At 44.1% G+C, this 12,417-nt stretch overlaps 1 protein-coding gene across 4 annotated transcripts in view; it reads left to right on the top strand.

The window, feature by feature from the left end:
* Window positions 1-218: 218 nt before the first annotated feature.
* Window positions 219-12,417, top strand: part of DGUOK (deoxyguanosine kinase) — a 33,107-nt gene continuing 20,908 nt past the window's right edge. For 3 of the 4 annotated variants that reach the window (XM_010381727.2, XM_010381729.2, XM_030921337.1), the window contains exon 1: window positions 219-439. In XM_010381727.2, the coding sequence (XP_010380029.1) occupies window positions 298-439 (142 nt within the window). In that variant the 5' untranslated portion in view covers window positions 219-297. The remainder of the gene's footprint in view (window positions 440-12,417) is intronic. The other variant, XM_030921338.1, reaches the window with a different exon arrangement.

Below are 12,417 nucleotides of genomic sequence, written 5' to 3' on the forward strand. Positions count from 1 at the left end.
TATGTCTCCTAAAATGTTATTTATCCAATGAACAAAAACTGAGGAGCCACTCAGCACCGCAACTCCTGTTACTAGCAAATTCTGCACCCTTGTAAAACCCTTCCTTCTCGCAACGCTTCTTTACAAACATCGCGAGAGCACAGCGGTCTCTTGGGCGCACCCCGTCGCATGTTCAACCCCACCCACTTCCTGCCTGACGATCGCCTTACGTCAGCGGAGCGCTGGAGCGAGTGAGCGGCGGTACCTAGGGCGGAAGTGCTCTCCGCGGAAGTCATCGCTGTGCGAATCGTGGGTGGGATGGCCGCGGGCTGCCTCTTTCTAAGTCGGCTTCGAGCACCCTTCAGTTCCATGGCCCAGCGCCTACTCGAGGGCGTTCCCTTCTCCAGGGGCCTGCACGCGGGGCGCGGGCCCCGAAGGCTCTCCATCGAAGGCAACATTGGTAAGGGCCGGAAAGCGACTGCCAAGCCTTGGCCTCCGCCATGCAGGTGACAGAGGCTGGGAAAGGAGCTGGGCTCGGAATGGCCCGCGTCTGATGCGGCCGGCCTCTCTGGGCTGCGAGGAGGGCCTTTCCCCTCGCAAAGTGCACTGTGGATCTTTGCCTCCTTGATTTTTAGAGTATCGGGCCTCATTACCCACCCACAGAGACACATTTGTTGGGGCATAAAAGCCACGCAGTTAGTGGCTAGGACAAGAATTTTATTAGCTGTTTGTAATAGATCGAAATTGAAGCGACAAGCGGGTGCAGTTTATTCTCCTAGATAGGGTTGCCATATTTAGCAAAAATTTAAAATAATATCCAGTTAAAGTAGAATTTAAGATAACGAATTATTTTTAGTGTGTGTCCAGTGCAATATTTGGGGCATCCTTACACCAAAACAACAACGAAATCACTCGTTGAAAGTTCATATTTAACTGTGTCCTGTATTTTATCTGGCAACCCTATTCTAAGAGAGTTCCTAAACTTAAGTCGGTCAAATACCACATTCACAGTTTTTGTGCCTGTGCTAGTTGCATGATAATTTCTTAAGGTTTTTCTTAGAAGAACCTCACTTTTTAACTTAAGAACATGTATTAAATTAAAAATAATTTTGTTACGAGAATGAGACCCAGTATCTTGAATAAAAAGTAGTCAAAAAGCAAAATGAAGGCAAAGCATTTCAATTTAATATTAATAAATTCTGACTTGATACTTCTACCTGCCAAGGTACTGAGCCCTAAAAGGGGCTTAGCAAGTGTTGAGTACTGAAGACATTCTAGCAGCAAACCGAGAATTTCTTTTTTTTATTCATTCAACAAATCACCTTTTGAGCCACTTCCATATGCCAGCACTGTTCTTGTCCTGGAGAATACAGCTGTGAATAGAAGAAATAAAAATCTCTGCTCTCATGGAACTCAAGTAGGGAGAGATAGACAATAAACAACACAAATTAAGCAAGGTGAACAATATGTTAGAGAGTAATGAGTGTGATGGAGAAAAATCAGGGATGAAGAATTGAGGGAAGCTTTTATTTTATTTGAGATGGAGTGTCCTCTTGTTGCCCAGGCTGGAGTGCAGTGGCTTGATCTCGACTCACTGCAACTTCAGCCTCTCTGATTCAAGCGATTCTCCTGCCTTAGCCACCCGAGTAGCTGGGATTAGAGGCACCCGCCACCACACCCAGCTAATTTTTGTTTTATTTTTAGAGACAGGGTTTCACCATGTTGGCCAGGCTGGTCTTGAACTCCTGACTTCAGATGATCCGCCTGCCTCGGCCTCCCAAAGTGCTGGGATTATAGGCGTGAGCCACTGCACCTGGCCAAAGTTGTCATTTTAAATAAGCAAGGCCTCACTGAGAAGGTGACATCTGAGCAAAAAACTGAAGAAGGTGAGGGAGCAAACCATGTGGATACCTGGGAGAAGAATCTTCTAAGCACAGTGAAAAGCAATTGGAAAGGCCCTGAGGTGGAAAGTGTGTTTGGGGAATAGGAGGGAAGTTAATGTGGCTGAAGTTGAGTGAGCAAGGACGGTAGGGAAATGAGGGCAGAAGCCCAAGGGTTGGCCAGATTTTATAGGCCTTATCATAGGTTTTTAATCTTACTGAGATGGGTAGCCATTGGAAGGTTTGAGGAGTCAAGCGACAGTTTTACTTAGATTATAAAAAGATCACTGTGGCTGATATGTTGAAAGTAAAGGGTGTTAAGTGGTATTGCAATAATTATGGTTATGTTGGACCTTTGTGAAAATGGTGAGATGTGATTGGATTCTAGTTATACTTAGTTATACGTTAACAAAAATTGAGTTACATTTTAAGTAAAATTTAACAGTGGAAGTGGTGAGAAATGATTGGGTTCCAGTTATATTTTAAGGTAGGGCCAATTGGATTTGGTGACAGATTGAATGCAGAGTGTAACATAAAGAGAGGGGCCAATGATGACTCCAGTTATTTTGACTTGAGTACTTGAAAGATAGACTCTTGATTTTATTTCCTCCTTTCCTTCTTCCTCCCCTCTCTTCCCCTCCCTTGGTGGGGTTTTGCTCTGTTGCCCAGGCTACAATACAGCGATGTGATTGCATCTCACTGCAGCCTCTTGAGTAGCTGGAACCACAGGTGTTTGCCACTATGCCTGGCTGATTTTTTATATTTTTTGTAAAGATGGGGTCCCACTGTATTTCCCAGGCAGGTCTTGAACTCCTGGGCTCAAGTGATCCTCCTGCCTTGGTCTCCCAGAGTGCTGGGATTACAGGCGTGAGCCTTGGTTTTTAAGCATGTTAGGTTTTTACATGCCTATTAATATCCAAGTAGAGGTGTTGGATAGGTAGTTGGATATGTAAGTTCAGAATTAGGGTCTTCCTGGACTGGAGCTGTAAATGTAGGTGGTATTTAATGCTGGAAGACTATGTGTTGATGGAAAGAACTGAGCCCTGGGCATGCAAATATTATGAGACTGGGGAGGTGGGAAGGAATAAGCAGAGACAGAGAAGGAATGCCCACTGACACAGGAGGAAAAAACAGAATCCTATTCTGGAAGCCAAGTGAAGAAGGTGTTCAGTGGGAGGGAATGATCAGCTGTGTTATACTGTTTAAGTAAATGAAGGTCTTTGGTGAACTCGAACAGTTTTAGGAGTGTTAGGAGTGAAAGCCTAATCCGTATAGGTTCAAGGAGAATGGGAGGTGAGGAGAGTGGGTTAAGATAACTGGAAGTTTTTAGAAAGGGAAGTCATGGGGTGGCAGCTGAAATTAGAAGAGGGTATGAGAGTTTAGCATTTTTAATTTTCTTTTTGTAAGAAGAATCAGAGTATGTTTGTGAGTTGACGGAAGTGGTCTAGTAGAAAGGAGGAAAATTGGTAAATCGGGACAGGATAGAATTGCTGGAGTATTTTTAAGCAAGAAAGAATAGGATCTATTGCCCAGTGGGAAAGGCTCCTAGCCTTAGCTAGGAGCACAGTTCGTCCCTAGTAACAGGAGTGATGGCAAAATATATGAGCACCAACTTGAGTGAGTGTAGTGGGAACTTGGGAAGGACTTTTGGTTGTGTCTGTTTTGTTTTTTTTTTTTTTTTTTTTTTTTTTTTTTTTTTTTTGTGAGCCGGAGTCTTGCTCTCTCCCAGTCTGGAGTGTAGTGGTGCCATCTCGGCTCACTGCAAGCTCTGCCTCCCGGGTTCACGCCATTCTCCTGCCTCAGCCTCCTGAGTAGCTGGGACTACAGGCACCCGCCACCACGCCCGGCTAATTTTTTGTATTTTTTTTTAGTAGAGACGGAGTTTTACCATGTTAGCCAAGATGGTCTCAATCTCCTGACCTCGTGATCTGCCTATCTCGGCCTCCCAAAGTGCTGGGATTACAGGCGTGAGCCACCGCGCCCGGCCTGGTTGTGTCTGTTTTCAGCGTGAAATAGGAGGAAAGGTCATCAGCTAAGAGTGAATGTGGAGACATGACATGAAATACTCTAGTGTATAAGCAAAGGAAATGTTAAATTGCTGGGTACCATTTAGGACCCACTTTGAGTTAGTGGTCATGAATTTAAAGTGAGACCAGTCACCATGGCTGCGTGTTTTTCTCCAGCCAAATCGGAAACATTGAAAGGAATGGGAAAGGAGAGTCCTGCTATTTGCCTGATGATGTTATTATTTAAATATGTTTTGTACTGTACTTTGAGAAACACACCCCTGAAGGAAGCTCTGTCCTCAAAGCCCAGAGAGAGAACAGGGTATATCACAAAGTAACTTAGGACAGGTCATCAGATAAAGTTTGAACTCCCTCTATTTTCCTGACCTTTGCTTCTTAACCTTCTCAAATTTCTCTGCTGCTTTCTTGCTTTCCCATGCAACAGAGGCTTACTGAATGAGGACTAAGACTCCACTCTCATGCTAAGCATAGCAGTGAATAGGTTACAGTTCCTGTCCTTCAGGGAGCTCACAACCAAATGGGAGAAACAGACTCGACATAATTTTCTTTTCTTTTCTTTCTTTTTTTTTTTTTTTTTTGAGCCAGAGTCTCACTCTGTCGCCCAGGCTGGAGTGCAGTGGCACGATCTCGGCTCACTGCAACCTCTGCCTTCCAGGTTCACGCCATTCTGCTGCCTAAGCCTCCTGAGTAGTTGGGACTACAGGTGCCCACCATCACGCCCGGCTAATTTTTTGTATTTTTTAGTAGAGACGGGGTTTCACCACGTTAGCCAGGATGGTCTCGATCTCCTGACCTTGTGATCTGCCAGCCTTGGCCTCCCAAAGTGCTGGGATTACAGGCGTGAGCCACCGCGCCCCTCTGACTCGACATAATTTTCATACTGTGTGGTGAGATCCGTGATTGGGCATGGAAAGCCAGAATCTCTGGGGTAGGAATTCCCAAGAGGAAGAAGAGGAAAAAGTGTTTCAAGCATAGAAAGCAACATGTGCCAAGGTGGTGAAGCCTGAAGAAACACATGCAGTTTTTTTGGTTTTGGTTTTGTTTTTGTTTATGTTTTTGAGACAGAGTCTCATTCTGTCACCCAGGCTGGAGTGCAGTGGTGTGATCTCATCTCGCTGCAACCTCCACCTCCCAGGTTCAAGTGATTCTCCTGCCTCAGCCTCCCAAGTAGCTGAGACTACAGGCATGTGCCATCACGCCTGACTAACACATGCAGTTTTAATGGAAGAGAAATAGTTGGATGTGCCTGGAATTGAAGGGACCTGTGAAAGCGTGGCAGAACAAGAGATTGGAAGGGTGGGATTTGCCATATGTCGAAGAGCCTTGTGGACCATGCTAGTTTGTCCTGTTGGCAGTGGGAGGCTGTTGAACACCTGAAGCCAGTGTGTGCCATGACCAGATTAATTTTAAAAAGGAGACTGTGTAGGATGAGAAAGAAAGCTCCATAAAACAAGCACTTTCTTTGTATATTTTGTTTGCTGCAGTACCCATAGTGCCTTGCATCCAGTTTGTTGGATGAATGAATAGATGAATTGGAACAGAGTTGAGTCTATGCGCTAGTTTTGTGGCTATTGGAGTAATTGGAGGGAGGAAAGATGCAGGCCTGAATAGAAGAACTGGAGAGACAGAGAAGCGATGGTATGAGAGAGATTTTGGAAGTGGGATTGACAGGATGTGGTGGCCACTTAGAGGCGAGGGATAAGGAGGAGTAGAGGAGGGTGACACTGAGGTTCATGGGGGATAAAGGGAATAAAGGAAGAGGCAGTCTGGGGAGGGTAGAGTGATATGTTTTGTATGAGGTTCCTGTGAGACATAGAGGCGTTCTGAGACAGATTGGAATATATGCCTGAAGTCAAGAGAGTCTGGAGATGGGTGCTGAGGTTTCAGATGTGGAAGTTGTTGACTGGTGGGGGGTAGTTGTTGAAGCCTTGGAAGTAAATGCAGTTGCCCCAGAAAAGGGTGATGCGAAGTGGAATGGGGGAACCTAATCTGACTCTTTTTTTCTTTCATCTCCCACTACTCTTCATCACCCCACACACCCTGATGACTCTCCCTAGACAGAATTAGTCACTGCCTCCTCTGTGGGCTGACATAACATTTTGTACCCACAACTGCTGCAGCACTTGAGTTCTGCTGAGCTTGTTTGCACATTCACCACCTTCCTTGGGCTCTGACCACTCAGTGTGCTGTTCATCTTTGTATATTGCTGACACCTAACCCCCGCCTTGACCCAGTGTACTCAGTACTGACCAGATTCTTGAATCATGTGCTGTGATATCCATGTAGAAGTTAGGCATTGGTACCCACACAGGGATACATTAAACTGCTTTTTAAATCAAGAGTGAGCATCTTCTCTAATCACAGGTAACATCCTCAAGCAAATCAGATTGAGAGCACCCATTCAGGAAACCTGAACAGGGAAGGTGAACCCCTGTCCTAACCAAAATTAGGTATGTTTAGAGGGGGTTTTCTTGTATTCCTTCTGCTCTAAGTCCTGTTATTCTGATCCTGAAGGTGCAGACAGTGGCATGTAAGGAAAATTGATCAGTGAAGTAGCAACTAATGGCATCTGGCATGACTTGCGAAGCTATATAAGATGTGTGATTGAAAGTCAAAAGCTTGGTACCTAGAACCCCTGAAAATCTAAAACATAAAACACTTAGCCTCTCTTCTAAGACTGTTCATCCCTACAGTGTATTATCATCTTCTTGTGATTATCTTACGATTACAAGCCTAAATTGAAGAAAAGATTGCTGTATGAAATCTCACTGTCAGTGAGTCATCTCAGCATTTTTACTTGATTTTCAAAGACCCAACCAGAGAAGAGGAAACTCTTTTGCACTTTTCAATCAAGAGACTTAAACATAAAGCAGTAGAGGGCTTCCCTAATAACATGTTTCCTCCAGCATTCAAAATTAGTGACTTCACATCACTAATATGTGTCTTTTACTTATTTTGAGTATAAATGGTTGGGCAAAGAATCCTTGGGAAAAAATAGCCTATTTATATCAAATACTGTGTAGTGGGTTCTCTGTGACTGTGACTCACCTCCTTCCATCCATCTATCACTGTTCTCATACTCAGGATGCAAAGGTTCAGTCTCTGTCTTTAAAAGTGAGCTCCCAGTCTAGCTGGAGGGAGTGATGAGTGAACAAATAATTACAGTGTAATCCTTTGGTAAACCAGAGCAGGCAGTAATTAACTCTGCCTAGAGATGAAGTGGAGCTGGAGAGAGTTCAAGGAGGCTTCGCAGAGAAGGTGGCAGTGGAAAGCTGAATCACCTGGTAGGCAAGGCAGGGAGGAGGGGATGCCAGATCAGTAAGAGTCTTTTGGGCTGAACAGATGAGTTTGGATCATAGGAAGGTGTGAGGAAGTTTTTTGGCCTTTTTTTTTCGTAAACAGTTTTTCATGAAGAAAAGGCATCAGAGTAAAATTTATTAATTTTTTTTTAAGCCTGCTGACTGATTTGTATTAACTTTGCCTAGAATGCTTTTAAGCTTAGAGCCTGTGTGATTCTGGGTACTCAGTCTTGGGGTTGGAATATAACTTGAGGGCAAGCTCTCAGCCTAGATCATCATTTCGGTTATAGTACCTACCACTTAGTAGCTACTCCATAAACATTTGTTGATTGAATGAATGAGTGAGTAAATGAATGCAGCATTGAATACAGTATCTGAAATAAAGACTTTAATTTTTTTTGGAAGGATTTTTTAAAAAAGACATTAGACAGTTTTATATGTTCTGTTATATGTTCTGACTGTTGGATTTTGGTAAAAGATTTCAGAATTGGATTTTTTTTTTTCTGATGTTTTTCATCTTGTTCAGGAGATGAAAATGCCTAGAGGTGATAAATATAGGCTCCTGTGAAATACAGCTGTATTAGACGTAAAATAATGGGATCTGTTATTTCGGGTATTACATCATATGCTATCTTACTAGTAGATTTTAGCATTACATAGCTATGGTAGGCATTGTCAGTTTATAGAAAATTTTGTGGGGAGAAAAAACCATGCCTTAGGAAAAGATGAGTGATAACAACAGAACTCTCTGGCCCAGCTTGTGGAATGAGAATCATGGAGCTAATGAAAATCAACATGTTGAAGTAATATACTCTTAAGAAAGTACCTTCCACCTTTTTGAAAGTCGTGGCAATATAACAACAGAGAACACCAGTGGCCAAGGTCCTAAGGGAAGGGTTTGATGCTGCTTGTAAGATCCGATACCTTCCAAAATTCATAATACTAAGAGTATATTGAAAGATAGGCCGGGCGATGTGGCTGACGCCTGTCATCCCAGCACTTTGGGAGGCTGAGGTGGGCAGATCACCTGAGGTCAGGAGTTCGAGACCAGCCTGGCCAACATGGCGAAACGCTGTTTCTACTAAAAATACAAAAATTAGTCAGGTGTGGTGGCACGTGCCTGTAGTCCCCGTTACTCGGGAGGCTGAGAGGCTGGAGAATCAGTTGAACCCAGGAGTCAGAGGTTGCAGTGAGCTGAGATTGCCCCACTGCACTCCAGCCTGGGCAACAGAGCAAGACTCTGTCTCAAAAAAAAAAAAAAGAAAAGAAAAGAAAGATAACTGCAGTGGCCCGGCGCAGTGGCTCACGCCTGTAATCCCAGCACTTTGGGAGGCCAAGGCAGGTGGATCACTTGAACTCAGGAGTCTGAGACCAGCCGGGGCAACATGGTAAAACCCTGTCTCTGCCAAAAATACAAAAATTAGCTGGGCGTGGTGGCACACACCTATAGTCCCAGCTACTTGAGAGGCTGAGGCAGGAGAGTCACTTAAACCCAGGAAGCGGAGGTTGCAGTGAGCCGAGATTGTGCCACTGCACTCCAGCCTGGGCGACAGCTAGACTCCATCTCATAAACAAACAAACAAACAATATATTGGGCAGGTCAAACATACTGGACCAGCTACCCAGCAGGCTGAGGTGAGAAGATCACCTGAGCCTGGGAGGCAGAGGTTGCTGTGAGCCAAGATCGCACCACTGCACTCCAGCCTGGGTGACGAGAGAGACCACCATCTCAAAAGGAAAGATAGCAGCTAAGCTGGGATCTAACTAAATTGCAGTAAGTCTGAGATAATGATATCATAAGAGATTGACTGAAAAAGTAGGCTTTCTCTAGACAGCGGTGTTCCGATCACTAGGCGGAGGCCTCTGAAGCAGTGGAGAGCCAAACACCACCACTCTTATGAACCCCCTGTGAACACCTTGAAACATTTGTCAAAACAAACAGACAAAAAACACCCCAGCAGGAAGGAAAAAAATATATATTATGATCAGGTATCACAGCACTGAGAAAGTTATACTGTGTCTGGCTTTAATAAAAACATATAACTTTGAATTATTTTTTAAAGTAATTATTCCACATCTGTGGGTGGTACCTGGCACAGCTCAGTTCCAGTGGAATTAGTTTAAGAAATACTGCCCTGTAGTGAATTACTCAGGCTCTCCAAGCCCCAGAAACATGGATGGCACAGCTCTTAGGACCTTTCACCACCATTTACTGTCATTGTATGCTGAAGCTGCCTTCTGATTACTAAACTGGCTTTCCAGAAGCCTTGGAATGGGGAACGGGTTACAGAGTACCCTGGGTATTAGATGTTATTGTTCCAGTCATTGGAACTGTATATTTCCTATTACATCTAATTTGTTGGCATTCCAGAATTTATGTGTTTAAATTGCATGAGTCAATTTCTTGGAGTCCTGACTGCTCTTAGATGAACTAATAGTGTCTGACCTCAGAGCCCTTCCTTTCCATCTGCAACAGTTTTTTTAAGGTAATTGTTTTTAACTTTTAAAAAATATAAGTAATTCTGGCCAGGTGCGGGGGCTCATGCCTGTAATCCCAGCACTTTGGGAGGCCGAGGTGGGTGGATCACGAGGTCAGGAGATCAAGACCATCCCGGCTAACAAGGTGAAACCCCGTCTCTACTAAAAATACCAAAAAACTAGCCGGGCATGGTGGCGGGCGCCTGTAGTCCCAGCTACTTGGGAGGCTGAGACAGGAGAATGGCGTGAACCCGGGAAGCGGAGCTTGCAGTGAGCTGAGATCACATCACTGCACTCCAGCCTGAGTGACAGAGCTAGACTCTGTCTCAAAAAATATATATATATATATATTTATAAATATATATATGTATATATGTAATTCTAACAATCATTCAATCCCAGCCATGTAACAAATCAACTACATTTATCTTTTTATATTCATTAAAATAACTTTTTAGCTATTAAATAGCAGGGACCATATTTTAGACTTGTTAAACAACCCACAAACTAAATTTTGACCATCTGGGCCAAATATTTTAAGCGAGGGCTTACTCAGGGCAGACAGGTATCTGATAATATACACATTCAACCACTTGGCACCTGACCAGTGTGGTAGGAATTCAGAGCTAGAGAAGTAATGAAGAAGTGGGACCTTAGGCCTGCTGGGGGAAAGGATTTAGACACAGGCCTGGAAGAGCAGGGGAGGGCATTTATTCATTGGAGTGTGGGAAGAGCAGGGATTGAACAGATGTGAAGAAGCACACACAAGTTAGGTGGAGGTGGGGACTGAGAGATGAGCGTGACTGTACAAATCTACAGATTCATGCTGTTTGTTCTTATCCTGCCTATTCAGAGAGGAGTTGGGGTGGTATATAGTAAATGTCATCTGTTAAATGTGTGGGTTCTTGTGCTGAGACATCAGCACCCCAATCAGTAACCATAAGTGGAAGGATCCCCCCCCTTCTTTCCTTTGAGATAGATTACTTCTGATAGAGGAGATTGAGGTCCAGATACAGTCTTAAGATTCATTTTTTATTTTTCACAAATGTAGGTTTCAGAGAGAACTGAAATTAGTAATATACTGTGTATTTTATTCATTTGGCCAGGTCATTAGGTTTCAGTTTGTTTTCTACCCTGGAGGAGCTCCATCCTCTAGCTGGAGAAACACAATGACAGGTGCAGTGATGGAGTCTCACCCAGAATACCAAGCCAAGCACAAAGGAGGACTAGCTAATCCTGCTCAGAGGTATCAGGATCTGGGAAGGCTTCACACAGGAGGTACATCTAAACAGAATTGAGGATTGAGTAGGCGTTGGTCGGGTGAGGAGAGGAGGCGCTTCGGGAAATGGGAAAGCATATGCAAAGTCATATTTGCAAGAGAACATGGCGTGATTGGAGTTTGGTCCTGCAGGAGTGTAGGCTCCCTAAAGGAAAACCGAGGCCAGAGAGGCATACACAGGGATCAGATCTTGTTGTGTCTTGCAGACCATGTTAAAGAGTTTGGAGTTTGTCATGAAGCTTGTTCAGGTCTTAGCTCAGATGTCACTAACTTCCCATTGCCCTTAGAATAGAGTTCAGCCCTCTTACCATGGCCACAAGGCCCTATGTGACCTGGCCCTGGACTGCCCGTGTGGCCACGCCCATCTTGAGCCACTCCTCCATCACTTGCCCTTGCTGTAGCCAATAGGGAGTTGTCAGAAGATTGTAAGCAGTGTTATTTCATGTTCAGTCTGACCACAGTATGGAGCATGGATTGAAGAGAGCAAGGCCAGCATCAGAAAGGCAAGAGATGATAAGAGGCTGGTCTTGAGCATGGAGGTGGGAATAGAGAGAAAAGGACAAATATGAAAAATTGAGAAGCAAATGCAGAAGGATTTGGTGGCCACTGAGGTTTGGCAGAGGAGGGACTTCTGTCAGTGAGTGGATGGTATGTTCATACCCTGAGGTCTGGGATACAGGAGGAAGCTCAGTTTGGTGGCAAAGATGATTAGTTCATTTAGGAAATATGTTGACTTTGAGGTGTTTGTGGGATGTCCCAAGTGGAGATGTCTGGAGGGTTCTTGAATAGAGTCTCTGGAGCTCAGGGAGGTATGGGCCAAACATTGGTATAAATGGGAAAAGACAACTTGAATGTGTTACTAGGTTGATTTCATCTCCAAAATATTTCTTGAAACAACCACTACTTTTCACTCCTCTGCTATAACCCCGGGACAAGCTGCTGTATCTTTTAACTAGCCTGCTTGCTTCTGCTTCATCCTATTCTTACATAGCTGGTGGAGTGATCTTTTAAAAATGAGAAGGAGTCTTATAATTTTCCTACTTAAAACCAATCCTCACTAACTTCCCATTGCCCTTAGAATAGAATTCAGTCTTCTTACCATGACTACAGAGCCCTGTGTGACCTGGCCCCAGACTCCCTCTCTGTGTGGCTACACCCATTTTGAGCCACTTCTCCATCACTTACTCATGCTGTAGCCATACTGTATGGCTTCTTCTAGGGCCTCAAACTTCTGTATTGTTGTATGTCAACTTCTTTCTCTCAGGTCTTTGTGCATGCTACTCCCTTTGCATGAATTGTCATCTTTTCATTTTTTCGAAGGAGTCTTCTTTGACCTCCTGGGCTATATTAGGGCCATCCTGCATTTTTTCCTAGCACCTAACACAGTTTGTTAGTAGTTAATTTTGTGTTTGTCTACTATCTGTCACCCATACAAGCTCTGTGAGGGCAAAATCCATTCTGTGTTTTGTTTACCA

This window comes from Rhinopithecus roxellana, chromosome 17 (assembly GCF_007565055.1).
Source record: "Rhinopithecus roxellana isolate Shanxi Qingling chromosome 17, ASM756505v1, whole genome shotgun sequence".
Classification (NCBI taxonomy): domain Eukaryota; kingdom Metazoa; phylum Chordata; class Mammalia; order Primates; family Cercopithecidae; genus Rhinopithecus; species Rhinopithecus roxellana.